Genomic DNA, 27,062 nt, shown 5'->3' with positions numbered 1-27,062 from the left:
TGTGGGGCTGAACCATTCCCTTTCTGCAGCTCCCATGTGCTGTGCGCAAGGGGCAAAGGGAAGTGTGTGCCTGGGAGAGTCCCATAAAATCTCCAGAAAATCAGCTTTCACCTCAAAAAACAGCTGGATCCTTAATAGGGGGAGGAGATGGGGAGAAATGATGTCTCTCCTCACTAATGCCTTAATTAAGTGCATACGAAGGAAAAGCAGAGCATTAGCCAGCTGGCCTGCCCTGGGCTTTGCAGAGACCCTGGGTGGGAAGATCCTGGCAGAGGTGCTCAGGTGCATGAAGGAGAGGAATCAACCTGCTGTGAGCACAGCAGTTCACTCCTCTGCAGCTGATTGCTGGATGTTCATTGCGATCAGGGGAGCTGCTCCGGTTGGCACTAGCAGAGGGTCCAGCCTGGTGCCTTTCTGGCAGGTCGGGCACTGGGGCTGCACCAGTGCAAGGACCAGAGGTGCTCTGCACCCTCCGGACACAGAGCACCCCACAGCTGGGAGCTGCCACCCTGCGGAGCGCTGGCCCAGGACAGGGAGTGGGGAGCCAATGGCTCCACCGAGCGCAGATCTGCTGGGAAACGCAGATGGTCCAGAGGCACCAGTGGTGTCCAGGTCACAGCTGGGGAGCTGCGGAGCTTTATCCCCTCTGTGCAGCAAGGTGGGATCAGCTGGAGAGCACTTGGTGAAATAAACCTGCCCCGACTCCCTCACACTTACCCCGTGGTGCTTACGGTTCCTATCAGGAGTTTCGAGCAACTTGCTTGTTCAAATCCCAGCCTTGTCCCTTCAGCAATAATCACAGAATGGTAATAATCTTTCCCCTTGGCTAATCCTGAATCTTCCTCTTTTCTCGGATGCTTGTGCACTTGCAGATGTAAAGGCAGAGGTATCAGCAGCCCCCCAAGCAAGAGCCTCACTTCCCAGAACAGCAACCCCAGCCAGATCAGCCCAGCAGGTCCTGAGGGTAGAAGCCCTTGTGGTCCTCCCCTGAGCTTTCTTCCCACCGCTTATCCCCAGGGAATCTGTTCGCTGAGAATCCTGCACCCCAGGAATTGGAAAACATCAGCAAATCCCTCCTGTATCTGCTCTCAACACAGAAGCACAACAATAGAAAATCCAAGGGTAGAAAATGTCCTGATCAGTCTCTCGTTACCAGAATTTTCTAGCTGGCAGAAAAAAAAAAGCTTGCAGATGTGCATCAGCTGCTCCTGGCACTTTTGGGCTGTGAGTGGCAGGGGAAGAGCACGAGCCATTGCATCCTAGCAGGAAAAGGGGTTTTTGTGCTGTGAAACCAAATTGTGCTCCCAATGATAGTGACACACGTCCAGACTATTTCCACGAAGGTAAAATCATCTGCTGAGCTGAAGAAAGGAGTCTTGGAGCTCAGGTCTGTGGAAATCCCATGCTGTTTTGTCCAACCTCCTTCCCCATGCCCAGTGAGCTAGTGAGGCTGTCCTTACTGGGCAGCCAGCACCACGCCATGATGCACAGCACCCGCAGAGCAGAGGGCTGCAGGAACCGCAGTGGGATCCAAAACTTTTCCAGTATGATATCAAGTGAGGGGGAGATGCTGGGTGGCACGATGGGACGTACACGATTGAGGGATGCACCCAAACTAGGGACCTTGATTTTAAAACCCTCCTGCTCTGTGCAGGGCAGGGGTCCCACGCTCAGGTGGGAGAGACACAAGCTGTGCCTGGGAGGCTGCGGGGCTCTGCGGGAGATGGGGAGGGAGGGCAGGGAGGGAGGTGGGCAACAGACCCGAATCTCCTGTGCTCGCTCAGCCACAGCAAGGCTGGAAAACACAGACCTTAAGGCACTTTATTTTGACTGTTGCTACTTCCTCGGACAGTTATCACCACCAACCCGTGTGGTCAGGGAAATGTCAGTGCGTGCAGCCCCCTGAATTTAGCAGCAACGCCTGGCTCTGGGGCAGGGGAGGACACCAACCTTTCCCGGACCATACTGCAGTTCTCTGAACATGGGCACTACCTGAGCACACGACCTCTCGTAGGCCTACAGCACCTCATTTCCCATTCCCTTATGGACTTCAAGCAAACGGGGAGGTCTCCTGCTCACCCCTGGCTCCTCTTACATGGAGCAGAACGGGGATTCTGAAGAGAGCCATGCTCCAGGGTGCCCTACACAGGGCACAGTGCCTTCTCTAAGGCCTCATCCCATGGATCACCAAGATGTCCATCACCCTCGCCCCCGGGGAGGCAGCAGGAACCAAGCACTGTCCCAAGCTGACTCTTAGATGGAAAGTTTGCCAAGTCATCGGCTGAGAGGTCCACATTTGTCACAGGGCAAACTCACTGTCACCGACAGCTACGTGACACCAACATAACCCAGAGCAACCTCCACATTTAGAACACTGCTACGCACAGATTTTCTCCATCTTCCTTGTACTAAAAAACACCCACGTACTTGATTTTGAAGGGGTGGAGCTGGCACCTGCAGGCATTCCCTGCGACTTCCCGAGGCCCCGGCTAAGAGCCGTGGGAAATTTCCCAAGGGAGCTCCAAGCTGTCCCTGGGTTGTTTCTGCCCCAGGAGCAGCTGCTTCACACCAAGCCAGTGGTGGGCAGGCAGGCGGTCTCAAAGATAAGCAGCTTTCTGGTGTCTTGTATGTTTTATTAGAGTCATGTTTCCACTTGTTCATCCAGATAAGTCCAGGATGAGCGATTTCAGCCCTCTCCTCTGCCCCACAGCTTCGTCACGCTGCTGGGTATGGACAGCTTCTATTCCAGCATTTTCCAGCTCTCTCTGGTCACCTGCCCTGGAAACAGCTCTGGTGTGTGTTGAGCACAGTGGTCTCGATGAACTGGCAGAGACAGGGCACGTTGCTCTGCATCAGGTGCCCCCCCGCCACGGCCCGAGGGAGCCGGCCAGTGACCAGGAGCCGGACGTAGCATCCACTGAAGATCACCAGGAGCTGCTGGGCCATCACCTGCAACGAGCACAAGAGGTGTCAGAGCAGAGCATCTACCTGCAGGAAGAGCGAATGATGCACTAAATACCATTTGCTCCTTTGTTCAAGGACTGTCCTCGTCTGGAAGAACCAGGACAGGAGCCAACGGCATATATAACTGTCCCAGATCCCCTTCTGGTCAGCAGAGCTGGCACATTGTCCCCACGGGGAAGTGACATGGAATGACCACTCGCCAGTGGGTGGCCGGGCAGCCAGGCTGCTTGAGGACCTGCCTGCTCTTTTTTTTTTGCCTGTAGACAGCCAGAAAGCTTCAATCTGCAGGGATGTCACCTGCACTAAATTCACTTAGTAACAGCGAGAAGAGAACTCTTAAATAAATCTAAGTCATCCCTTTTGAAGCTTCTTGCTGAGTGGGAATGAGGACACATTTGTTGCTCAGCACGGCACAAGTCTTTGAAGGCACATGGAGGAGACGAAGGCTGGGCATGGCCATGCCTCATCTCCGGCGTGGACACAGGTGCTGGGTCCCTGCACAGACCCTGGGGAGAAGTTGTCTTCCAAACAGGGATCCCCAGCCACCAGCAAGGAAAAGCCCAATCCATGAATTCCTCAAGCATTAAGCATTAGCTGCTCAGTAAGCATTAATAGCTCAGCAGTGTCAGGGCTGGAGAAAGTGTGTGTGGACCTCCAGGCCTCCAAGTGCTTCCACTGGTGAAAAAGGACATGTCCCGATGGCTGGTGGCTGCTGGGATGAGTTTTAGAGTTGAAGTGCCTGGGGAGGTGATTCGGCACCTCTCTCCATCCAGGAGGGATATTTCTCATTACCTCTGGCGGGCCCTCGGGAACGAGGCGGAGCAGCTCGTTGCATGTCACAGACTCTTTATTCAGGTTCGCTCCATTGGACAAAAGAGGGGACTCTTCACGCGGGGCCTCTTCACGCGAAGCCTCCTCCTCTGTCACCGGGTCGGGCTGAACCGCCACCTCCATAACCACGCAGAGCTGGTCCAGGCTGTGCCGCAAGCCCGACTGGAAGAGAAAGAGATTTTGGGGGTGTCCAAAGACAGGCAGAAGCAGTGTCCTGAGGACAGCCTTTAAAGGGCAAAATTTATCATCCCAAGAGTGAAAAACAGCGTTGGCCAAGAGCACCTGGAGCTGAGTGGCTCCATCCCACAGCCCTGCTGCCATCAGCTGCCTCGTGCCGGCGACTGCCACCAGTATGATGGTCACAGCCCTGCACGGAGAATTTTGTCTTTAAAAACTATATGGGTTATGTTGGCCAATATGTGAATTGGTGTGTTACTGTCCATCCCCTGATCCACACCTGTTGCTTCATAGAATCATAGACTGGTTTGGGTTGGAAGGGACCTTAAAGATCATCTAGTTCCAACCCTCCTGCCATGCGCAGGGAGATGAGCAGCCTTGAGATTTTGGGAGGATTGTACCCCCTCATATCCCATCCCATGGTCAGCAAGGGCAATTCAGTGCAGAAGTGTGCGGTGTTTGTGTGTTTACACGTCCACACAGAGAAAAACATTTTCTGAAGGCCAAGAGGCCAGAATTTTTATACAGTTAACTCAGTACAGTGTTTACTCACTCCTCAGGCTATCCCATTTATTTCAGGAGGACAGCTCAAGGTGTCAGCTATTTCAAGTTGCGACACATGCTTTCAAAATTTATTCTTGATGACTTTCCTTTAATAAAGTTGAACAGTTAATTATCCAGACCTGCACATACCAAGAGTCTAAACAATTCCTGCTGAACTGAGCGCCGACAGATGCTGTTTATCCACCTCCCGGTCTGTCCAGCTCCCAGTTCACAGCAGGAGATGTCCAGGAGGACACTCAAACCTCAGTTCTCCTTGCCCACCTCCATCCCACCAAAGCCGGGGCCGTAGAGGTGGACCTGCACATGTCCCTGCAGGCACGGGGGCTGTGCCCACTGCCGTTTACCTCCCGCATCCTCTGCAGGTCCGTGATGTGGGCTGACAAGGACTGGAGGCAGCTCTCCGGGCTGAAGCGCACGAACCACAGCTGGGACGGGCAGCGTTAAGGAAGGGGTCTTTCCATGCTTCCCCCTCCACAGCCCTTCTCCTCCTCCACCCTGATCCTGGTATGCACCTCGCAGGAAGCGGAGTGAAGGCAGGTGGTGCCCATGGGATGCTCAGGACACGGGAACCAAATAACACATCACAGGGGTAATTTTAAGCCAAGAGAGGCAAGGTACAAAGGGAAGAGAAGAAGGGTGGCAGGGAAGGGGAACATGGCCCCAGTCCTCCTCACACACCTCCTGCACTCCAGGGGGGTGGAAACAGGGATGGCTCAGGGGCATTGCCCATCACTCATCTCAATGGCCTTTCATCTAAACAAACTGGTGGGTCACCTTGACTTAGCTCCCCTAAGCTCCTTCCTGCTTTCTTCCCTTTGTTTCTAGGGATCCATGCCATTTATTGTTTTTACAAAATTTACTGTACTTGGTGCTTGTCCTCAGTACAGAGGCACTGTTTGCAGAGTCTGCCAAGATCAACGTGCTGATGTGACTCCTGCCAGCTTTGAGAGCAGCAGCTCCCAGAAGGCAGCCAAAGGTCCACCCTTGTATATCTACTCAAGCTGCCATCATCAAGGGGATTCAGTAACAGCGTAAAAACTAGAGGGTTAAGACAGATCTGACAGTGGAGCAGACTAAGAAATCGTAAATCCTTGGGTTGTTTTCTGCTCTCAGACAGTTCTGGGACACGCAGGCAGAGGTGAAGGCCCCTTGGATTAGTCCTCACTTGCTGAGGTGCAAAAGTACACTGGTCTGAGCAAACAAGTAATTCAGGTTCTTTAGTGTTTCCTCCTCATTCCACACAACTTCCCCCCTGCCAGCCCTCCGTCGGTATTCCCTGCCCTCTTCTCTGACCCTGCGTTTCAGCCTTGGTTCCCTCTCCATTTCTATTTCATACATCTCTGTATATATGGGGAGGGGGGCTGGGGGGTGAGGTCCATCAGCAAATCTGGGAGACCATCTCTCCCACCTTCCTTTAACACTTTCATGCTGTCTTATAACTCTCTTCTTTCTCCTAAATCTTTGTCTAATCCAGAAAAGGTATCTCCAAAGAGCAGCAAATGAGCCTCCCTCTACCTGGTTTCTTCAACCTGCATTTTCCAACGGCCATGAAGTAAGTGCTTGGCAGCTGCAGACCTGGCTGCCAGGCACGTGCCCCATGAAATCAGGTTGTCTGATGTGCCTGGAGGAGGGAGTCCAGGGTTAAAAATCACCGGGAGAGCAGAGGCACTTGAATGCTGTTGGCTTAGTTTGTCTCTGCAAGGCTGAACATCACCTCCCAGGGACGGGGACTCTGGTTTTCTCTGTGGTTTTTCGGTTTTGTTTTTGTTTTTTTTTTTTTTCATAGGCACGTTGCTGTCACTCTGCTCATAATAAGAACCATCAGTGTCACGTAAGTGTAACACGCTTTCAGGAATAATTGCCTTCCCAAAGGACTAATCCCACTTCAATCTTTTAGACTCATTATTTCCAGTTGCCTTTGGGCATATCTCAATTCCAATTTACAGGAGAAGAAAAAAAATACCCAATCCCTCACGCCATCCAATAGGAGAAAAAACACATCCTGGAAATCCCACCCAGTGGAAATCTTCATGGATCATAACATCAATAAATATCTCCACATCATTAGCTACGCAGAAGGGGTACTAATGATTCCCTACGGAAAGGATACTTGTAGGATGTTGTGTGGCCCATCCAGGGCATCTGTAATCCCCAGTATTAAACCATGGTTGATAAAGATTTCGTTGACAGCTGCCAGCCTCACATCTGTATTCATATTTATCTGTTAAAGAATGCAGGAAAAATTAACACACTCTACAGCAAAAGTTGGGCTGGCCTACAGCTACAAACTGCAGCTGGATAATCCCAAATCCCGTGTCTGTGAAGGGAAAGTAGTGACAGGAGCAGTCTGCAGGCAGGATTGTCACCATCAGCATAGTGACAATACAGCCATCAGCACTGGCCTGGCCACCACTAGCAGATGTCTGTGCCACCAGAAATCTCGCCAAGGATTATTTCTCTTATAGACAAGATGGCTGAAGTGGAATCGACTTCCAGTATCACATTCTCTCTCCCTTCCCCAGCAGCTCCTGGGTGAAGGGCTCCTTTCCTGAACCTCTCTGCACTCGCACATTCGCCAGGTGTCCCTTTGGAAGAATCATTGCACAGCTGTCCTTAGAGGCTTGTTCCCAAATCCATTAAAAGCAGCGCAAAGACCCCTCTGGATTTTGAATCAAACCTTTCTAATATTCTTCTTCAGATCACTCCTCAGAAGTTTCCATACCCTTGTGATTCCTACGAACAAAAGTTGACAGCATCCAAGCAGTGGATGCTGCAGGCTGGTCACCTCTCATACTAACGTCACCTCGCTGTGTCCTTCTGCTGCCCAGTCTACCTCAGTTTTATAATTTTATTGCTATTTCTATGGGTTAGGAGCTGCCTTTTTGTTCTGCTGCGGTGCTCTGGACTTGCAGCGACACAAGTAAGGGATGCTATTAATGGCTGCACACAGCCGAGACTGCAAGGACCACTGTCAGAAGCCGGGCATGAGTGGTCGGGCTGTGGCTTCCCACCAGCCGTGGGAGCACAAACCATGCTCTGCAATGGTTGTCTCCAGCAACAGCTTTGAGCCAGCCCGCCGGGCTCTGGCACCTACGTTTTAGGCGTTACGACACCTCGCTTGGCTGTAAAACATCCCTCGCCTGAACCTGATCTCCAAGCCTGCTGTAAAAATATTCCTTCCTCTCCAGATAATTATGTCCTTCATATACATCTAGGAGATGACCTGGGTCCCTGCGCTGTGGTGGGATGGAGTCCCGCTCCCTGCTCGCTACATGTCGCGCACGAACAGCCTCCTCTTACCTTCCTCTGGCGACGGTTAATAATCAAAATCAGAACTACGGTGACTGCCAGGGCAGCCAGGGTCACCAGCACGTTGGCCTCCCAGTAGCGTCGGAAGGAAGACAGCTGGATTGTGGAGTAAATGTTTGTCCAGAGAGACACATACAAAACCTATAAAAACCCAGAGAGACTGATGATACGAAACTATGAAAGTGACAAAAAGTCAAGGGAAGAAGAAAACTACTGGTCCCCTCTCCCAGGGTAACACCTTGCCATAAATGAAGTCACAAGATTTTCAGAGGGCAAGAAAGGACAGAAGTTCTTTCCAATAATAAATAGGGGAAAGAAAGGACTAGAAGGACTGAGAGAGCCCCAGTTTATTATAAAAAATTACTGACTATCAAAGGCAGAGAGGGAATTATTACTGATGATTCATATCTAGGAAAGATTTCAACTGCGTTCTTCCATTCGGGTAAGAAACGCACTCACTGAGGCATGTTGATAACATTTCTAATAGTCCCCATATTTAGAACGTTCCTGTGTCAAAGCACTCAAGGTGGTGCAAAGACTCCTCAATTACAATAACACTCAAATGGTGGACGCTGACACCAGGCTCAAGGACTATGTTAAGGACTGACGAACCCGACCTTTGCATAAAGACGGGAAAAACGAATTCATTTGGCCTTTACTTCAGATAGTGTGCGTGTAGGCAGTAGACTACCTAGAAGTAAATATGACATGTACAGCACAGCATGTCACAGCGTCATGGAACCATTTAGATTGGAAAAGACCCCAGGTGTAGGTCTTGATGCATCTCAGCAAGTGCATGTCTATGGTAAGCCTGCGAGGGACCCCACTGTCCTTACCACAGCGATGGCTATCTGGAACGCCCTGGAGTTGTAGAACATGTACCGTCTCACTTCAGGCTTCAGGATGGCATCCTGGATCAACCTGCTACACTGATCTGCTGCCACCTGCGCAGGGAGCAAACAGAGAACTAGAGCCACCCACCAGCTTCAGGCTCCCGGTCCCATCAGAACTAGGTTGGGCAGCCATGGTGAGGCCACGCTGGCACTGCAATTGAAAGCTGTGTCCCAGAGCGCACCTCCAATCTCATCCATACAGCTGTCACGGACCAAAAACTTGTGTTCTTGCCTCATTTGCAGTGAGTAATATCTCCTTGGAAAGTGCAGGAAAAGCTGCCTTTTTATGACAAAGAATAAGACAAGACAGATTGTCCCAGGGATGCTCCATCCCATCAGAGTGACTTTCAAGCAATTCACTAGAACCTATGTTGGATGGGTTCATGGAGGTTTAAGTCAAAATCATTACAGTTGACTTGCAGTCCATGGAGAATAGACTGAAGTTGAACTGAAACAAGTGACTTGAACCCAAAAAACCAAAAGCTGTCTGTGACGTGAGTGTAAATGCAAACGACACTAATCCAGCTAGCATTCACTCCTACAGGGTCCCCAGGGGAGATAATGCATGAGGAGCTTACCTGAACCCCAAGGGACTTCAGTTTTTCTGCACAAAGCTCCATGTCAAAGGAGGGGGCTGAGCAGTTGTTGTCCATGCTGAGCACCATGAGCACTTGGCCATTGTGGGGTTCTGCAAGAGCCCAAGGGAGTCATGAGCACGGCTCTGGCATGGGTTTTTCTCCCAGCAGCGAAGGAGCACATGGTAAAGGGAAGGCTGAGGAACACAGACTACCCTGGTGTGTTTTAAATGGATCCAGAATCCCCCTTGGACATTTCTAAGAACATCACAGGGAGCTTTGGAAGCAGCCTGATGTCCCCTGTAAGGAAACAATCTACGAAAAGGGAGGAAACCTCAACCACATTCCAGGAGTGAGCAGTCAGAGATAACATGATGCTCTGATCTTCAGCAGGATAACGTCTTGCCTCACTGATCACTAACTGACAGGACAATGGACTCAAGCTGCTCCGTGTTGCTAAGGCTATCTACCTCTTAGAGAGATCCCTCATTGCCTACCCACCCCACCCACCACAAGAAAAACCTTGAGCAATCAAATTACAGTGCTTTCTAATAATCACATTATCTGGGATGTGGCAGAGCTGGAGCATGAGCCACACAGGTCCTCCCACATCCAGGTCCCCGCTCCAGAAGTGCTCCTGGGCAGCACGGCTCTGCTCAAGGCTCTCAGCTTCCCAGTTTCAGCTAGGACTAGGATCAGACATGAAATCTGGAGACTCAAGCTGCAGTCAGGAGCCTAGAAGGTGTGAGGACAGCCTGTCCTAGATCTGAGGAGCAGGTTGCTCAGAGCTGAGGCAGGGCAGCCTTGGAGTGGCACAGGAGAGCTGTGATCTCCAGGCATCCCATCTGGCATTCACCTAGAGTTTACACTAGCCGTGCTACGTCAAGAGGAAGAGATCAGGTCTAAGGAAGTGGCTTGTTCAGACAACATCCTGTTTCACTCAGCTTTCCTTCCCCTTTGCAGATCTGGGCTCAGGCAGGTGTCCCCGGGGCAGCTCCTGCTGCCACTGCCACTGCCACTTTGTGCTCTCCCAGACCTCTCCGCTGGCTGAAACATAGCGTGCACTCACCTTTCCCTTCTCTCCCACTTATGTCCTCCATCCTCATCATCTCTTCACTGCTCAGGATCAGGAGATGCCAAGCAAAATGAGGCAACTACATGACAATAGGGCATGACTGCATTGAGTGGAAAAGGGAAGAGTAGATGCATCTGAAACCCCCAGGATAACAAGGTCCTGTTTGTTTGCTGAGGTTTATCTCCTCCTGACGCAGAGCAGTGGAGGTGGTGAGTATAAGCAAGAATAAAAACAAATAGCCTCAGCCTTGGGCTCAGCTCTCCTGTTCTCCATGGCTTTGGTCAAATTGGGCACAAAGTCTAGCAAGTTGGGTGCCAAGTTGAGACACCCAAGATTTGCAGAAGGGCTCAGCTCCTTGACCTCTGCTGCAGCGACACGATATGCTTCACCCTTGCAAAAACTGAGCACTAAGGAGGTGCCACAAACTGAGCACAAAAGGGTGCCCAAGGGTGTCCTGCTGAGCGGTGCGTGGAGGTCTCGGTGAGAGCAGCTGGCCATGGCACTGCCTTCTGCCTCGGCACGGGCAGCTCTTGAAGCGCTGCAGGGAGGGAGCAAACTGTTCCCGGGGAAGGGAGTCACTTGGAAAGCACGCGTCAAGTTTCCCAAAGATTTCTTGACTTTTGAAAGGCAGGAGAAGAGGACTTCCAGGGTCCTGGTTTTCAACAGGTGGGTGTCCATTCATTCCTATATATCAGGCTTTCCAAAAAGTCAAAGTGTCTCCGTCCCCTCCCCAAAATGCTGAAACATCCGTGATGTTTAGTTACTTTTGCAAACGAGATGCTGTCAACGAGCAGCTCTGAAAAATCTGCCTTCTGTTACCTTAAGGACACTGCCCTCAGCACTGCCTTTCTCCTCACCATCAAGTCGCTCGCTTACCTTGCACCCACTGCAGGGATCCTTCTTTTAAATTGCTCGTACAGTAGAGGATGGAGGAAAACGACCCATTTTTCTCACTTCCACCAGCTTGGCTTTTATGAGCCATGCTGAAGGTGCGTCTCCTTGAGGGACTGTCGTATCCTCAGAAATTCAGCACTTCCTATATCCGCCTTATCTTTGGCTGCTGAGACACACTGATTCGGCCCCAAGGCACGCAGCAGCCAGCTCCCGCCCTGCTCTGCTCATCGGGGACCAGATTGTGACATCTTCATTCACGCTCCCACCGACGGCTTCCTCGAGATCCTGCTTCCCACCAGCAAGGAGGCATTTTCTAGTCCTGAAAAGAGGAAAAGACAATCCCAAATCTTGCTGAGACAGTGAATAAAGGGTAAGAGCACAGACCACTTGGGTGTACTCTGGTCTTTGGACCCCACTCCCTGAGGGTGTTGGCACCAGGTAGGTGCTAGCCAGCCACCAGCACAGCACGCACAGGCTCACCTTTTGCTGCAATTACCTTTTTTTTTTGTTAATAGGTTCCAAAATTAACCTTAAATATTCCTTAAGTTATCCCAACACCCTTAAATATTCATATTCTGTAGACAATGAGTGAAGGAATAGGCAGGATTTCTCCTTGGGAAGCCAACAGGCTTTGTGCTGTTCTTTCCACAGGCACTTTCAGAAGAAAGCAGAGCCGGGTATCTTACCGTCCCTCCCCGGAAGCGATGCACCGCGCTTGCCGAGGCGGTGGGTAGTTCCCCACCCCTCAAAGGAAGCTGTGCAGATGAGGAAGACAAGTGTGTCCACCGAAGGCAGAGGCGAGCAGGAATTCTCACCCAGCACCAGCGAAGGGTCTCCGCTTTCCTTCCCCCCCTCCTCTCCACCAGCGACGGGGCACGTCGCCGCAGCTGGCACAGCGCCCACGGGTTTTTCCAGGCAAACGCTGCTGACGTAGGGCTCTAACCTACTGCCAGGACCTGTGGGTGGTTATTAAAGTAAATGCTTGGAAGACTCTGAAGTTTATTTTTCAACTGTCTTCCATTCACGTGGCTCAGCTGCGCTGGCGCTGGCTCTCAAAAACAGTCATTTACTCTTGAAGTTCTGCTCTTACTGTTGCTCCAGGAGCCCGTTGCTGTCTCTTGGTGTGAGGGTCCTTCTCGGAGCTCATCCGCTCTCCTTCCGAAGAGGATTGCTTTATTTCTGACTGATGGTCATTGCTGCAGTTACCCCCTGGCACAGAGCCAGGATAGTCACCGTCTGCAGGACTGTCGGAAAGGAAACTGAGGCAAGAGAAACAACACGAAAGTGCAGGAAAAAATCTGCAGAAGGCTGGAAACTCACACTTTAGGGAGTCGAGCCATGCGACACGTTGCACAAGAGGTGTGCAGTGTCTGTGTGTGTGTGTGTGTGTACACACACGTGGGTGGGCACAGCACCCACTCTTCACCAGCACAGGTGTGGAACGCTTCTGCTGTACATTGAGCGCGGCTCTCCGGTGCCGTTTCCCTGCCGAGTGCCGGCAGGCACGTGTTACAGAGGAAGGTGGATTCAAACAGTGAATTTTCTCACTCCTTTCCCCTTTTGCCTTCGATCCCTTCAGGTTAGTGCCGAGCAGAAGGGAAAGGGAAAAACATGACACAGCAGCAAAGCAAAGAGTGAAAAAGCAGCGGAAACGAAAGGAAAACCTAATTAAACACTACCACCCTGTCATTGTTGCTGTCCTGCTAAGTTAGAGACAAATCGAGTCTCTCTGGCGTAGCTGTCGAGCATTTTGAGTCCCAGGAGACAACAGCAAACGGTGCAGCAGGGTCTGGGCAGCTCAGCCTTCCCCAACCAGTCTGGGGGCTGCGGGAAGGAAACAGCCTGCTCCAGCCTGGACGAGCTCGTCAGCGAAAGCAGCTTTGCTTTCACCTCCTCGTGCAGGATAGACTCGTTTGGCTCTGTCAGCTTTACTGCAGAACAACTGCCTGGTTTTGGAGATGGGTTCCCCCAAACCTTCCTCTGCCTCCATCCTCCATCTCCTGCACTCCCTAGGCTCTGAGTTTCCCTACATTTCTTATTTTTTAGGCAGCACCAACATTTCTCTGGTGACTTTGCCTCCTTCAGACTATGGTCCTTCTCTTGCAGTCACCTCCAAACCCCAGCTAAACAGCAGAGAAACTTTCAGCAAGTCCTTCTGCTTCCTTTCCAGAGCATCTGGCAGAGGCTTACCTGGTCCAGCTCACCTCCTGGTCCTGGGGAGCCAGCTCAGCTCCCTCCTGCTCCTCCTCACTCTCATTTATCTGTCATCATTCCTCTGCACTGCCCTGGTGCCGTGCCGTCCCACCGCCGAGCTGGGAGGTCTCTGCTCCCACAGCCCAAGCCTGTGCTGGGAAGGTCGCTCTCTGCCCTGCGTCTCCCAGGGACCACAGACTAACCAGGCACAGCTCAGACGAGGCAAGGAGCCTGCTCCCCTGCTCATTACCCCGAGCTGCAAGCACCAACTTGCAAAATCTCCCTGGCGCATGTGACTTTTCCCCTAAGCTGGTTTCGGAATTGTGGTTTTAACCCTGTAGAGTTCCTCAAAAGCACTTCCCCACCGAAGGCACAGCCATGGGAGTAGATCCCACTGCAGGAGTTATCCTCACCTGTTGCAGAGTGGGGTCCAGAGCTGGAGCTGGACCCTAAAGGCCATGCAGGGCTGAAGAGCGGCACAGGCAGAAGGCTGTTCCTCCTCCTCCTCGATCAGCCAGGCGGGACTCACGAAGCACAAATCCCAAGGTTTGCATCAGATCAGTGGTTGTGCATACATTAGTAAAAGCCAAGCACCAACAATAGGGCTGGAAAAATCAGGAGCGGTGAACGAAGATCCCAGGGCTGAGAACAGGTCAGTGTATATTTAGCAAAAGGTCACGTTCAAGCACAGAGAAACAGGGATAACGTGCGGGGGAACCGTAACCCTCCTCAAAACAGGAGGCTGTGCTGATAAGGAGGGTGGGAGCCAGTTTCCTCTCCCGCTGCTGTGCTCCAGAGAAAAGCAGGAGGCTCGGACACGCGGTCAGACAGACCCTCCAGGACAGCTTTACCTGCTGGGGAAGTCATTCGCTTTCACACGAACAAATAACGCTGAGACACACACAGGAGAGAAGACTCCTTTGCCTGGGAATGGTGGTTTCATGGCTCACCAAAGGCTAGAGGATCCCCGGAGGCTGGGAACGGGGTGAATCAAACATCTTGGTGACTGTTAGTCTTAGTGAATGTTTTTTTAAAGAAAAAAAAAAAAAAGTAGCTTTATTGCAGTGCCTGTGTACACTTCCTGGAGAAAACGCCGTCCTCCTCTTGGAGGGGTGAATTTCTGCAGCCCTGCTTGCTCCCGGCATTGCTGAGCAATGTGTTTGTTACATCACGTGGCTGCATGGGGAACAGACCTGCCTCCAAAGCTGCTTACCCACACTGGAAACTGCCGACTCGGAGTCCCATCACCCAGGTGTTGAGAAAAACCAGATAAACCTTCTCGCCGTTGTCACTAGCTCAAGGCCCAGCTCAAAACCCCACCCAAGACAGGGCCATGCAAAGCTTTAGGTGCTTTTGCAAACCCTCCTCATCAAAAGCTTTGGCTTTGTTTCCTCCTCTTTCTGCCCACACAAGGATCCTGATGGAGGGAGAACATGGCAACCGAGGTGCTCGGAAGAGCACTGTCAGCTCACTGCAAAAAAAAAAAAAAAGCCCGAGGCAAAACTCTGTGGGGGCAATAAACTTGAAAGCAACGCTCATAATTACCTGCAGCACGTAGACCAAACACCTCTTGTTTAGCAAGACTCGTGTGGGCTGAGCCACCTCGTCCCACCAGCACAAGCAGAAAAATCCTGCTTGCTTGGGAGGGGTGGGGGGAATAAGAAAAGCTCATTCCGAGCTTAAAGCAATCCCGGTATCGCTGCTTCAATGCAGCAAAAAAAGGTCACACACTTAAATCTTCAGAAACCTTTAGGCTGACAGGCTTTCTCACTGAAAGTTTCAGTGCACGTTTCACACCTACGTAAGGAACCGAGGAAGAAGCTCCACAGCAGCTTGACCCAACCTAAATGGAAGGCGAGGTTTTCCAGTTGTTTTTGAGATAGTTTTCCACCCAGCCACCTCCCTGAACTTGCAGTTCTGGCCCAAAGGAGACGATGGATCTGCAGGTCAGGCTGTAAGGAGGCAAGGTCTCCTAGCCTGGCTCTTCCTGACTTCTGCAGTCATCGAGCCACACGCTCAGAAGCCTTTGGCAAGTGTTAGTTTTCTGATCATCTTAATTGGGGCATAATTCTGATGCTTTTCTTAGGTGAGCAAGATCCTACCAGGTATTTTTTCAATCCAAGCAGGTATCCTGAAGCCACAGGTCCCATGGAATAGTCTATAAAATATTCAATGATTAATATATTCTGATAAACACATTTTAGATTCTAGCTAGACAATAAACTGCTATTCTATTTGCACATACATGTTTACATGTGGTTTTCTGAAAGGCAAAGATGCATCTGTAAGGTTCCTATCCCACCTATTAATGGCCCTACCAAAACTTTAGCATTAGAAATTTAACCCTCTTAAAGCCAACAGGGAGAGTTGTCATTAACAGCAATTACAGTAAACCAGAAAGGAATTTGGAGAGAGCTGGGCAGAGGCTCACAAGAAATAGGAAACTATTTGTTTATAAAACAGAGAGAATCCCAAGAGAGACTGGAGGTGCTTCTGCTTCGCAGAGCCCAGCTGATACCCTCTGAAACTGGCCCCGTGTAAAAATGAAGATCTTCCAAAAGTTGAAATGAGAATGAATGAAATGAAAATGAATGAAAACACAGATTTCTCCGCTCCAGGAAGCACCATGTTGGCTACATGTTCAGCTTGTGCTGACTGGTAGGAGATTTGGGGATTTGTTTTATACCAATCAGAGTTAAGGCAGCTTGAGGTTTCTCTTGAGCTTCACTTACTGGTATCCATGAAGAAGCACTTGCTGTTTGCAAAGTCTCCCTGTCTGTCTTCACTTGCTCTTTACCTATTTTCTGCTTCCCAGTATTAACTCTCAGATAATTAAGTGATGAGCTCCCACTGCAGCCTTCTCAGGAAGGAACACTTTCACCCTACTGTCAGATGAGACTTTCCCTTTCTTTCCAACGCGATTCAAACCAGCTGCCAGGGCCAACAATTAGGGGACAAAGCCCAACCGCCCAACCCCAGGACACGGGGGCCACAGGACTCCAGAGGAGGCTGGAGCCTCCTCAGCCATCTGTCCCACAACCTCCCCAGTAAAAAGCACTTCTTAACTAAATCTTTCCCATTTCAAATGAAGCTGATTACTTCTTCTAGCCTCGGTGAATCAGGTGAAAAATTAAATATTTCTCCACTTTGAAAAAAACTCTAATTTATTTCAAGGCTTCTCCACTGTCATGGAGTCTCTAGACTAAATAACCACTTACCTCTCCATCACCATCGCTCTGAGCCGTGTTTGCCAAACCTCCCGGGCCCTTCAACGCTCTATTCAAAGAGCAATTTATTTCTCTCTCTTTCAAAGCTCGGTGTCCAAACAGGACACAGAGACCCCACCATGTTCATGAGCATCACACCTCTCTCTCTCACCTCCATCTTACATAGGACACTCGTATCAATATGCTGTGCAGCGGTGACTTCATTTCAAAACCAAAACATTTGCTGAGTCTGGGGGAGTTCACCCTCATTTTCCCAATTTCTGCAGCGCTGTACAGCTGGTTATTGATCACTTGGGTTTTGTGTATTTGATTTCACCTCTCTTAGCTCAGCGTTACACTTCGGGGAGCCTCATGCTATTGGTTTCAGATCATTTCTCCCATTTATCAAGATCATTTTGAATTGCAATTCAGTCCTCTGTACTGGTTGTATCTCTTCCCAGCTTGGTGCCCTGGACATATAACTGTACTCCCTTTTCCATCATGCTGCGTTAATGAATATATTAGAGGGAACCTGATTGCAGGAAAAAAAAAATTGCCATTTGAAGTGCTTTCCCAGACTGACAGTAACCACCATTACCTCCAGTCCTCGGGGATAACCTCATCCTCTATCATCTTCTCAGTGCCATTTCTTAGATCACTCTTTGCTGCTTCAAGTCCCACTGCTTTAAATACTGAGACATGCACTCTTTCACCTGCTTTTCCCTATTCTGACTGCTAAGACCACATATTCTCTATATTTACTACATGGTTTGGCACACTTAACTCTTTTGCAAGAAATGAAAGGCTGATAACACATCACTGTTACTCCTGCTTTATTTGCCACGGTCTGCACGCGATTGCAGTTTCTCCCTACCTAAGTCTTGCTCGTGGGTGCGCACGCTGCAGCAGTGAACAGCAGCCAACACGGACAGACCTCATTTTCTTTTGATGAAACCACATTTTCAGTGGATAACTGTTCCATATTTATTTTTTTTTCCCCTCCCAGTGAGCCTTAATTAAGGAGAACAAAGTTGTCGAAAGCCTTGTCTTGCCCTTCCCCTCTCTTCCTGCATACAAAGTCTTCTTTCACAGACTCTGAGTTGGGTTCTTTTTGTCAAACAGCTCAGCGAAGCTGACAGATTGACTGTCATTAAATATAAAAACCTTATTTCACAATATCCCTAAATTACATGTTTCAAATGAAAAATGACACTTGCTTAAGGCATAAAGTATGGTTCTTTTTTTTTTTTCCCCTACTTCTGCCTTTTCCTATGAAGCTTAAAGTATTATTCTTTTTATTATGGTAATGTAAAATCCTCTTTCTTGCATCTCAAATTAAAAGAGGGAAAGCTTGCTATGTGCCTTGGATAATGATTCAGCTATTGATCCAGCAGATGCTTTATTAGATTATTTTGAGACAGCCAAATGTAATTTAATACCTATTTATTTTCTATTCCTATGCCAGTCCGAGATACAATCTTTTCTGCATTAAATTAGTACTTTCTCCTTTCAACCTCAAAGAAAGATTACACTATGCTCCTTTCTTGGACTAGTTTGGGGAACTTTTCCAACAAAACATTGATCTTGAGGGTTCTTGATACTCTTTTAATACTTTGAAGCCAAAACCTCAGCTGTGATCTGTAGGTTCTGGGCTTCTCTTTCTTATTATACATTAATGCAAGAACTAGTGACATCAGATAAAAGGGAAGGATATTACAGATGAGGAAAACAGAGACAAAAAGGGGTCAAAACGAAGTGAGCAGGTTTCATACAGGCAGAGAGAAGGAAAAGGAACGGCATCCTTTTCACATAGTTACCTGTAACCTACAGAAGGGACTGCATGATGGTACACCAGAACGGCAAGAGAGCACAAGAATATTTAGGTCAGTCAAAATTAGGGTGTGCTTTTATAAGACTGAGCCCAGCTGCTCTACAGGCAGCTATTGCTGGGACACAGCATCTTGCTGTCGACACCTCCCACGAGCTGCCTCGCAGGCCAGAAACTGCTGGCTTTTCTGTAGAGTTACTTACTGGCAGCTAACCCCGCTTGCTGCGGGTTCGGATGGGGAAAAGAGCAGGAGCCCAGAGCTGTGGATGGAAGGGAGGGGAGAGGGACTGCCAGCAGCTTGAGGGTCTCATATCTAGCACAAAAAAAAAGCCCCAACTAACAAAGATCATCAGGAATTCTGTAGGAACCTCCAAAAGCAGAAGAATGAGGGATTTAAGGTTTTCAAATTTGGACTTGCACACTGGAGTACCTCAAATGATTCATACAAGGCACATTGAAACGTCGATGTAGCCAGCAGCCTGGCAGCGCAGCGGAACAAGGAACGGCGGAATGAGGAACAGCTCACCAACCTTCATAGAATCATACAACGGTTTGGGTTGGAAGGGACCTCAAAGGCCATCTAGTTCCAACCCCCTGCCATGGGCAGGGACACCTTCCACTGCACCAGGTTGCTCAAAGCCTCATCCAACCTGGCCTTGAACACTTCCAGGGATGGGGCAGCCACAGCTTCTCTGGGCAACCTGTTCCAGTGCCTCACCACCCTCAGAGGGAAGAATTTCTTCCTTACATCTAATTTAAATCTCCCCTCTTTCAGCAGCAGCCACAGCACTGGGAAAATTTAGGGTCTTCTCTTCTGGTTCTGAAACTGTCCCGACCGAGCGGGCTGGGGAGCATCTGATCAAGCACTGGCAGCCAAAATTGCTCCCCTCTTGCTGAAAGCTCTCTCAAACCCCTGGACTCCAGACACAGGGCTGGGGGTGACTTCCCTCCTTTATTTCTGTGTTTGGACCCTGGGGAGGGAGGAAGGGAAAAGGGCAGGAAGGAATCTATAGAGGGGAAAATTACTTTCTCTGAAACAAACAAAAAACCTACAAGTTCCTACAACGATAATTAAATGATTAATGTTCATCTGTCACAGGAAGCCCCAAGAATCAAACACTGAACGAAGCACTCTCTCTCCTGCTTTGGCTTCCCCTCCGCCTCCCCTCCCAGAGGGGTGCTGAGCCCTTTAACTCTTTGCTTCATCAGGCAACAGTGAGAAGGAGATGCTGACCTTCAGATGGAACAGCGCGAGCTGAGCGGGGAGCAAGCTCTGTCATCACAAACGTGCCTTAAAAATTGACCTCTGACTTCAAGCAGCACAAAGGGGTGCCCTAATCGCACCTCCTACTGCGTGTTAAAGCGTCCAGATGACACTCATGCTCTGGTGTTAATAAGCCGTTTGTCCACCTGGTGCTGGTACAGATGACACATCTTCTTAACGGTATTTTAAAAGTGAAATGTATCAACTCTGTAAATACATAGGTAATGGCTGAAAAGAAATTCCACAAAAATCATGTACAAACCACTGCTGATGAACACAGCTGTGCCTGGAGCCCGACGGCACCGTGTAAATCCTGGCGTGCCAGCGTTGGTCCCAGGAAAGCGCTTATTCACAAACACTTTTAACTGGGAGAAATCAACAGCACTGGACATCGCACAACACAAGACACAAGTGCTGACCACTGCTTACCTCCATGCATCACCAGGACCCTGATTATCCTGGCAACCGGCTGCCATTTCCAGGGGCAAGAGCTCAAACTATGGGAATCAGTGGTGTATGTGCCCAAAGCAGCTTCTGGCCCTTTCCGTCGCACAAGGGCAAGCTACGGCTCGTGGCCACAGGGCCACCTCTGCGAGCCGGGAGCCTTCAGAGACAGACTTCTAACAGCAGCTGGGGCAGGTTTTACTCTGGTCAATCGAACCTGTAGCAGAAAGTCTAGAAAATCAGATTTCAGAAGCAAGAAGCCACATGTCCAACTCCATCCCTCTGTCAGTAGATTGTTCCCTGCAGAGTATTTTTCTGGCACAATCTGGTTTAGGCATGAGGACAGCAGTAGGTCTCCCCTTCCCTGGGCATCACAGGGTGAGATGAGAGAATCTCAATTTAAAACAAAATATCCACACCGCGAACAAAGCCAGCCTTCCTGGAGAGCTGTCACTGGAAAGACTGGCTTCTGTGCAAAGTTATAGAGTCAGGTAATTCTCAGCAATTAAGTTTCAGGGAAATACTAGAGAAAAAGTTATACTCTTGCAATGCATTGTTCTAAAGGGAGAGTCTTCACACCACCTTCTGCCAAGAGCAAATAAGCAGGGAAGGGTTTTTTCCTTTTCTCCTGCCTCTTACTCTTCCAGAGAGTAAGGATAGAAAGCCCTCATTAACAAAAGGAAACTTATGAACCAATGTGAGAAAGTGGGGCGTGCAGTACATTTTTTTTCTGGGCAGAGCAGCAGTCTTTTACGGACAAACAAACGGGATGAAATTGCTAATTACAGCCTGGAGCTAGGAAGACTTTTATTAAGAGTATCATGCCGGAGTCTGAACACCTGTTCTCAACAGGAAGAAATGTTTCATCTCCAAAGGACAGACAGGACTTAGCATGGCTGCAACCTTTTATGAGGCCACAGCACTTCTCCAGTCATTAGACCAGACAGATTAAAACTGCTCTGATCCTGTCCTGCTTGTGCTGCTCTGGCTTTTTCCCCCAGCCTGGCACATTTGACTTTGCAGGACGCTTTTGTTTCAATTTTACAACCCGTTTAATAGCTTGAATTCCTAAAGAGATCCTTTCAGAACTACAGTACGCTACCGTAAAACATTACAACAGGAGACACCATAGCAGCCTACTCTTTCATCGCCCTGTGTGACTGCAGGCAGACGTTTGTTCCTTTGTTACGACTTTCATCCATCCTGCCTTCCTCCCTCCCAATCACAATCCAACTCTGGAGGCTTTTCAAAGATATGCTGAGGGTGCGTGGAAATAGAAGATGTTCTGTCTGAGGAACCCCATCAATAAGGTTTCTTGCTTAGATCCCCGACTGTGAGACTCCTGGGTCTGATCAGGTATGTCCTCATCAAGGTCTCTCTTCTGCAAAAAGCCTTAAACTAAATTCAACAAAAAAGCAAAAAACTACATTTAATATTCTGTTGGTGAGAGAGGAAGAAACCGCTGAAACATGAAACCTCTTGATGTATTCCTGCGTACTTTTGATTAAAGAGCTAGAAAACGATGCACAGACAACCCCCACACATTTATTTCACACTGCTCCTGGGTACGGCAGGATACAGCGTGACCTTGGTAGAAACAAGCAGTGACCAACACTTGACTAAAGGAAGGATAATTACTGCACAGCACCTGGCTATCAAACTATTCTTGCGAACTTGCAGCATTTTATTTCCCCTAATGGTCACAAGAACATTTGTTCCTGAAGGTTTTCGGAATGATCTGGCAGGTAAAGCATCAGACTGGAGCCAAGAGGAGGAGCTCTGTAATGGGTTTTTAACTTACCTGCTGTGACCTTCAGACATTTGCTCTCTCTCTTTTATCAATACTTGATATTCATTCCTCAGAGTCCAGACTCCCACACCAGAGTGAGACCTGTCCAGCACCCCCAAAACAAGTCAGCAGGAACAATAAGACTGACTAGAGACTTCGGAGTTAAATAAGTGTTTTTACTTTCAAGTGTCATAGTGCCAGACTCGTAACTCAAGCTAACAGCAGAATATACAGAGGATATTCAGTACAGAGAAACTCAAGCACCTGAAAATTACCAGCCAACACTGTACAGCCAGAGAATTCTTCTTACGAGGTTTAACCCCTGTACAAAGGTTAACCCCACATCAAAAAACGCGTTTTGATCAACAAGAATACAGTTAAACAGGTCTGACAATTACTGACACAGGCTCTTCTGTTCAAACCAGGCCAGCTTCTCAGAGGAAAGCCTCCCACTGAACACTACCCAGATCAAAAGGGAGCATTAAAGTGCCACTTTGGATATATATCTATTAACTTAGCATAAATTTGAGACACGACCATTTAATGTTTGAATAAGCTCTGAATCCGTATCAAGAGAGAAACTAACAGAACTCCAACAAGATACTGATGGCCTACAACTCACTGAAATAATCTGACACATACACAAGAAGAACAGTTAAGGTATGGCTAAGAGCTGTACATTCCACCTGAAGCTCAGACGTTACTACCAGCGTTTCCAGTATGCTTACTCCTTCTTCCACTACTACCCGTTGATGCGGTAATTCACATGGATTTCGGGTTTGATGTCACACACTAGAGACAACAGCTGGGAGAGGACCACCTCATGGTTCTTCTGGAAGTTCTGCTGGATCACACTCATCTTTTCCTGGGTCTCTTTCTCAACTTCAGTGGTGCAGCTGCCATGAGATCCAAGTGCCTACGAACATGAAATGAAAGAGAAAGCTGAGATGCAAGAGGTTTGACAAAGGAAATGCTACGCCTGGCTCTGAGTTTTGTTATTCTGGACCGTCTCACTGCATCTCAACCATTAATCTTCGCTGAGAGAAGAACGGCACCAAAAAAAATTAAATTACTGTTGGATTCTCTGCTCAGATTTCCCACTAAACTTGCTCAAGTTTCTAGTTCATCCACAGCCCATGCCTTTTATCCTCTCTTATTCATTATGTATCAGTTTAGAGCACGGGCTTCTAAAGAACACTTCAAATAAAGATCCTGCTGTACTGGTGACTGGAACCAGGAACCCGTAGGCACTACTGTACTAGATACTGTTGGAAAAGCAATAATCATTATTTAGTTTAAGCACAGTCTTCACATCATGCCATTGCTTCTACCCTTGGAAAATCCTTACAAAAATCTCTGCCTTCCTAACAGGACTGCCAGTCATGTGACACGCAGAGCAAGGCACCTCTCACAGCTGACAACATCCTTAAGGACACAAGGACAGGGAAAGCAAACTCCCATTGCAAGTGGCAGGAAAAGGCACAGAAAGCATACGCTGAAGGAGACGAGCACTCTGGGACTCAAAATCAAAGAGCTTCTCTCTCTGGAGACAGATAAATAAAACAGAACCAGCTGACAGGCAGTGAAGACCACTTTATTAGCCTGGAATTGGCTGGTATCATGTGCCCAGCGAACCAAGCTTAACGAGCGATTGTAAAAAATTAATCTTGACCTACTGATGTGTAGGCTATTATGCAGGAGAACAGAGGAGGTGGTATTGTGCTAACCAGAAGACGGACAGAGGGGAGGGTGGCCAGGTCATTTTCTGAAGATTTCAGAACTGACAGGGGCATACAGGCAACAGAAACACCCTGCCTATGCAACAGTCCTCGGCTGGTGAAGGGCCCTAGTTCCACACCTTTTGGGAATACCCGTCGGGATGCAGCAGGCAACACTGCTAAGCAGAACACAAGCCTTACAGCTGCTTCAGCAGGAGAGCAGCATCTACAAGACAAACGGTTTCTACCACGTTACCATCATAGAAACCAGCCTGTCACAGGAGCGTGGTCTTTTTTTTGACACTGCTACATACAGCAGGTTTTGGGAGGCTGCCACCCAGCCAGTACATGAGCTTATTAAGCTAATTCACTGCCAGTCAATAGTTCTGCCTGTTGAGATGCAATATACCACGTTCTGATTCACTTCCACTGTTTTTTCCATGACACGTGGCTGTGCATCAGAGGCAGGCAGTTAGGGAAGTGCTCCTCCAGCAACGCGTTCCACCCCAAGGGCTGCTCTCAGGGCAAGTAACCCAAAATGCAAGGTTTTGGGGCTGGGTAGGCAACTGTGAACAATCTAGAAAACGAACCGCTGCTTCCTTGGCTTTGAACTCCTTCTCCCTCTGCAGGCGGTACTGCTCAATCTCTGCCTGGGCCTCCTCCTTCGCCTGCTTCAGCCTCCGGTTCTTTCCTGTTTCCAAACATACCAAATGAAACAAAGAAGAGAAAAGTATTGAGAGCGTATTTCCCCACACCTCTCCAGCTATCCCACGCCCAACAATCCCTGGAGCACTTCCTAATCCTAATTTCTGCAGGAGGCACCAGCAGGGCACCGCACACCCTCGCAGCCCCTCCAGCTTGGCGGTGTTAGCCGACCTCAGGAGCACGAGGTCACCCAGCATGGCACCAAACCGTGGCCAAGCTCACCACACAGTGAGCTTCCACCAGCAAGAACCGGAGAAGTTCTCTGAGCCAGTGGATGCGTGAGACAGCCTGCAGGTCTGGCCTTGCTCACATGAGCGTGCAACATCCCTGAGCAACCCCAAAGAGTGCAGCAGAAAGAACACTCAGTTTTGCCTCAGGTCAATTGTGTAACCGACAGAAAAACTGAGCGCTGTATCCACTTCCCCTCTTGGACTTTCCACCACACCCTCCGCTCCCAAGGTTATCATCGTTACAGTGAGCTACAACAATTTCCCCTCAAAAAATCGTCAGGGGCCAGAACCACAACGCAGCACGGCTTCATTAAAAAACCTTGAAGCGGGAAAAACTGGTGAAGGTGGGGACGTTTGCAACCAGAATTTCTCTTGCTTAACAGGAAAAGCTAACTTGGCTCCCCAAGGCGCGGCTCTCTCAGCCCTGCAAAACATCTAATCATCAATACGGAAAAACACCGTTTTCGTCAAGAAGAAAAAAAAAAAAAGCAGTAAAAACGCAGATAAGGACAAGCATCCTCCAAGTGAAGGCCCTGCTGCCATGAAGGCTTCAACGGTGGTCTGCTCCTGGGCAGCCGCCCCGCTGGGCGAGGAGGCCTGTGCGGGCCTTCCCCGGCGCCTAAACGACGGTTCCGCGCTGCTGCCAGGGCGCATCCAACGCGGATCCGCTCCGGATCCCCGCGGGCACCGCGGCCGCTCCGCCCCTGAGCTGCCGAGCGGCCGCCGGCAGCAGCACGGCCGGGCCGGCCATCCGCCTTCTCTCGCCGACCGGGCCCCAGCGCCCCGGCGGGGCCGCAGGAGCCGCTCCCCGCTCCCTCCCTCCCGAGGCGGCCCGAGAAACCTGAGGCGGCCGCGCCGGGCACGGCACGGCCCGGCCGGGCCCCCGCACCCCCTCAGGCCCGCAGGCGCACACCCCCGCGGCAGGGCCGGGCCGTACTCACGCTTGCGGGCCTCGGCCACCTTCTCGGCGGCGCGTTTCTCGGCCTGCAGCAGCTGCTGGATGCCCTGCGACTGGCTCGCCATGGCGGCGCCGTCCCCTCACCGCGCCGCCGCCGCCGCTGCGTCAGGCCAGGCCCCGCCCCCGCGGCCCGGGCACCGCCCCCAGCACACAGGCCCCGCCCCCAGGACACAGGCCCCGCCCCCTCCGGCCGGGTCCCCGCGGGGTCCCGCGTTCCGCGCGGGGGGCGGTCTCGCCGCCCCTGGCGCTGGGTTTCCGGCGCTCCCTTTGCCCCCGGCCGGGAAGCGGGTTGGAAGCCTGCAGGCAGTGAAACCCTTCGGGAAGGCAGCGCGCGGAGCGCGTTTTTATTGATTTCATGGTTTTTAATCACTGGCCTCGCGGCAAACCCAGAATGCACGTCGCCGTTAGCACCGGACCCGTCGGTGGGAAGCGCTGGTCCCCTCCAGGCAGCAGCACGGGATGTGGGATCCCACCCTCGAACACGGAGCCGCCGAGGGAATTAATAATCACCCAGCACCATCTTCCCTAGATGTTCCCGGAGGAGCCTGACCCCTCTGTTCCAAACACACCCCCCTACGTCACCCCCACTCCAGCCCAACCCTTGGCCATCACATCCCAAGGACAATTTAAAGCCCTGGACGTGGCTCCCTGACGCTTTCGGAGCATAAATTACAATTATTGGCACGGACAAAGCGTCAGAGCTGTGACAGTGACTCACATCACTGCAGGGAGGAATGGGAGTGCTGCTGGTGTGCCTGTTCCGTTCCCGGTGATGGAAGGGACGGGAGACAATGAATCCAATGCATATTTATAGTGCAAATAGGAATTATGAGTGTTCGGCACAGTGACCTTCATGCAGGCCCAGCGATTAACTAAACGAGCTTAACGGCCCTGTCCATCGGGTGTTCTACTCGATCCAGCGACAGAAAGATAAAAGGGAAGACGGGAAGAGCTGTCATAATAAATTAGTGGCTTAAAGCAAACCTGGGAATTGGTGGCTCGTGCACGGGGAGCGGGAACAGGCGCTGGGTGCAGAGGGGCGAGCAGGCGTCCGCCACGGCACCGGCTGCTCCCAGCGGGCACGGGTCTGTGCTGGCAGAAGGGAACCCCGGCAAACCTGGCCCTAAATCACCTGTCACCAATGGAGCCGGTTTGGGGGGGGGGGGAGGAGCTGTGGCGCTGTGCTGGTTATTGGTGGGCGCAGAGGAACGGACGGAGAACGCAGCTCTGATTCACAACGTGCCACAACCAAAACAGCTGGTGGGTTCGGCTGGGCCGGATCCAGGCTGTTGTACAACAGTAACAGCCCAGAAATGGATGTCTTCTCATCTGGCCTTGAATCTGAGGAGCCCCCCGCCATCTCAGACCTCTGCAAAAGCCACAAAAACTCCCCCTCTGATTCCCACCGGATGCCTGTTGATCCCGTTCCCATCTAGAAATTCGCC

At 50.3% G+C, this 27,062-nt stretch overlaps 2 protein-coding genes across 5 annotated transcripts; both read right to left on the bottom strand.

Moving 5' to 3' along the window:
* Window positions 1-2,525: 2,525 nt before the first annotated feature.
* On the bottom strand, window positions 2,526-14,591 carry TMEM268 (transmembrane protein 268). 3 transcript variants are annotated; one of them, XM_086625097.1, is made up of 10 exons: window positions 13,889-14,591; window positions 11,969-12,238; window positions 11,265-11,601; window positions 9,317-9,426; window positions 8,682-8,789; window positions 7,837-7,986; window positions 6,647-6,757; window positions 4,881-4,961; window positions 3,757-3,957; window positions 2,526-2,949 (listed from the first exon to the last, which is right to left on the bottom strand). In XM_086625097.1, exons 3-10 carry the CDS (start codon window positions 11,368-11,370, stop codon window positions 2,770-2,772), a joined length of 1,047 nt encoding a protein of 348 aa, XP_086481223.1. In that variant the 5' UTR covers window positions 11,371-11,601; window positions 11,969-12,238; window positions 13,889-14,591; the 3' UTR covers window positions 2,526-2,769. The 3 variants fall into 3 exon arrangements, with proteins under 3 accessions (XP_086481223.1, XP_086481222.1, XP_086481224.1); XM_086625096.1 differs by having other exon boundaries at window positions 11,969-14,591; XM_086625098.1 differs by lacking the exons at window positions 11,969-12,238; window positions 13,889-14,591 and having other exon boundaries at window positions 10,383-11,307.
* An 8,119-nt stretch (window positions 14,592-22,710) lies between these two features.
* ATP6V1G1 (ATPase H+ transporting V1 subunit G1) lies at window positions 22,711-25,693 on the bottom strand. Of its 2 annotated transcripts, XM_086625104.1 has the most exons (4): window positions 25,601-25,693; window positions 24,504-24,526; window positions 24,315-24,410; window positions 22,711-22,922 (listed from the first exon to the last, which is right to left on the bottom strand). In XM_086625104.1, exons 1-4 carry the CDS (start codon window positions 25,680-25,682, stop codon window positions 22,749-22,751), a joined length of 375 nt encoding a protein of 124 aa, XP_086481230.1. In that variant the 5' UTR covers window positions 25,683-25,693; the 3' UTR covers window positions 22,711-22,748. The 2 variants fall into 2 exon arrangements, with proteins under 2 accessions (XP_086481230.1, XP_086481228.1); XM_086625102.1 differs by lacking the exon at window positions 24,504-24,526 and having other exon boundaries at window positions 24,315-24,415.
* Window positions 25,694-27,062: the final 1,369 nt, after the last annotated feature.

The sequence above is a fragment of the Tauraco erythrolophus genome, chromosome 22 (genome assembly GCF_009769465.1).
Source record: "Tauraco erythrolophus isolate bTauEry1 chromosome 22, bTauEry1.pri, whole genome shotgun sequence".
In the NCBI taxonomy this organism is placed as follows: domain Eukaryota; kingdom Metazoa; phylum Chordata; class Aves; order Musophagiformes; family Musophagidae; genus Tauraco; species Tauraco erythrolophus.
The sequence above is the reverse complement of the archived record's forward strand: the minus strand, read 5'-3'. Positions and strand labels throughout refer to the sequence as shown.

Excerpts from the sequence above, each read along its gene's own strand:
- TMEM268 (XM_086625096.1), bottom strand. The coding sequence starts at position 11,370 with ATGGCTCATAAAAGCCAAGCTGGTGGAAGTGAGAAAAATGGGTCGTTT. Across the intron at positions 8,790-9,316 it reads TGAAGTCCCTTGGGGTTCAG|GTGGCAGCAGATCAGTGTAG; the intron begins GTAAGCTCCTCA and ends CTCCCTGCGCAG. Across the intron at positions 4,962-6,646 it reads GGCCACACAACATCCTACAA|CTGTGGTTCGTGCGCTTCAG; the intron begins GTATCCTTTCCG and ends TGCCCGTCCCAG.
- ATP6V1G1 (XM_086625104.1), bottom strand. The coding sequence starts at position 25,682 with ATGGCGAGCCAGTCGCAGGGCATCCAGCAGCTGCTGCAGGCCGAGAAA. Across the intron at positions 24,527-25,600 it reads GGTGGCCGAGGCCCGCAAGC|GATTAGGAAGTGCTCCAGGG; the intron begins GTGAGTACGGCC and ends TGCAGAAATTAG. Across the intron at positions 24,411-24,503 it reads TAGGAAGTGCTCCAGGGATT|AACCGGAGGCTGAAGCAGGC; the intron begins GTTGGGCGTGGG and ends GAAACAGGAAAG.